General features: G+C 71.0%; 1 protein-coding gene across 1 annotated transcript in view; it reads left to right on the top strand.

The window, feature by feature from the left end:
* Positions 1-396: 396 nt before the first annotated feature.
* Positions 397-1,240, top strand: part of LOC103896073 (cytochrome b ascorbate-dependent protein 3) — a 3,025-nt gene continuing 2,181 nt past the window's right edge. The window contains exons 1-2 of the mRNA XM_009275876.1: positions 397-477; positions 987-1,192. Of these exons, the coding sequence (XP_009274151.1) occupies positions 1,009-1,192 (184 nt within the window). The 5' untranslated portion in view covers positions 397-477; positions 987-1,008. The remainder of the gene's footprint in view (positions 478-986; positions 1,193-1,240) is intronic.

Raw genomic sequence — 1,240 nt, 5'->3', positions numbered from 1 at the left:
TGTCCCCAGGCCCAGGGGAGCTGCGGGGCCCAGGCTTTGGGGGAGCCACGGGGTCAGGCCCCACGTCCCCAGGCCCAGGGGAGCCGTGGGGCTCAGGCTTTGAGGGAGCTGTGGGGCCGCTCAGCGCCGTGGCGAGCATTGCAAGGTCTTGGAGCGAGTGGGTGGCTGAGCTCGTTAATCCCCACGCTGCGCCGGGGCCACGTCCCACCCACCTCTTGCCTCACAGTCCCGTGGGGCGGCTGATCTGGGGGGGGACAGGACCGTTCCCCCGCGCCGGGAGGAGACATAAATATCTACTTCTGGAGGCAGATGCAAATCGCCAGGCAAATGAGCGTAGCTCCGCTCCTGCCAGTCACCTGCTCGAGCCCCGTGGGCTGAGGGCAGCACGCAGGGCAGGGCCCTGCCGGACCCGCTGCCCAGCCCAGGCAGGGCTGTGGGGCTGTTGCCCGCGGGTCCTCCCCGACCCCAGTGGAGCAGGTGGGGCAAGGGCTGGCCCAGAGCAGGCAGGAGGGAGCGGAGGTGCTGGGGCTGCCAGGGTCCGGGTGAGGGGGGTACAGGGGTGCCTCCTCGCACCCAGCTGGGGCGAGCCCGGTGCCGTGGGTGCAGCTGGAGGGGTACAAGGTACCGGTGGGTGGTTGAGAGGGAGCGCAGGTGCCAGTGGGGAGGTGGAAGCGGGGCTGGGGTGCAGGTTTGAGGGTGCTGGGGGGACGGAGAGGGTGTGTATATGTGAGAGGGAGGGAAGGGATCAGGGGCGGGGCGGCGCGGTGGGGTGCTGGGACCTGGCTCCTGCACGTCCCCAGCTGGCCAGCTCCAGTCCTGGCATCTTTCCCTGGCCAGGCAGCAGCTGGTCCAGAGCCGCCCCTCCTCGGGGTGCCTGGTTCCCCTTTCAGTCTGGCTCCTCCCTGGGGGGTGTCTGCGCGCAGGCGAGAGCCGGCGCGGGCGGAGAGCCCCAGTGGAGACTGAGCGGGCGCCTCGCTCTCCCCCAGGCGCCACCATCCCGTCGCGGAGATGCTGGATCTGCCCTTCCTGCCCTTCTGCGTCCTCCTGGGCGGCCTGGGCTTCGTGTGCGTGGCCTTCGTGAGCGCCTGGTGCCAGCACTGGCGCGGCGGCTTCGCCTTGGACGGCAGCGCCCAGACGTTCAACTGGCACCCGGTGCTGATGGTGACAGGCATGGTGGTGCTGTACGGCGCAGGTGAGCGGGGCGTGTGGCGCGGCGCGACCCCGGCGCGGCTCCTGCCTG

Source organism: Aptenodytes forsteri, unplaced genomic scaffold, assembly GCF_000699145.1.
Source record: "Aptenodytes forsteri isolate BGI_AS27 unplaced genomic scaffold, ASM69914v1 Scaffold506, whole genome shotgun sequence".
NCBI classification, from domain to species: domain Eukaryota; kingdom Metazoa; phylum Chordata; class Aves; order Sphenisciformes; family Spheniscidae; genus Aptenodytes; species Aptenodytes forsteri.
This window is presented reverse-complemented; position numbering and strand designations above follow the sequence as displayed.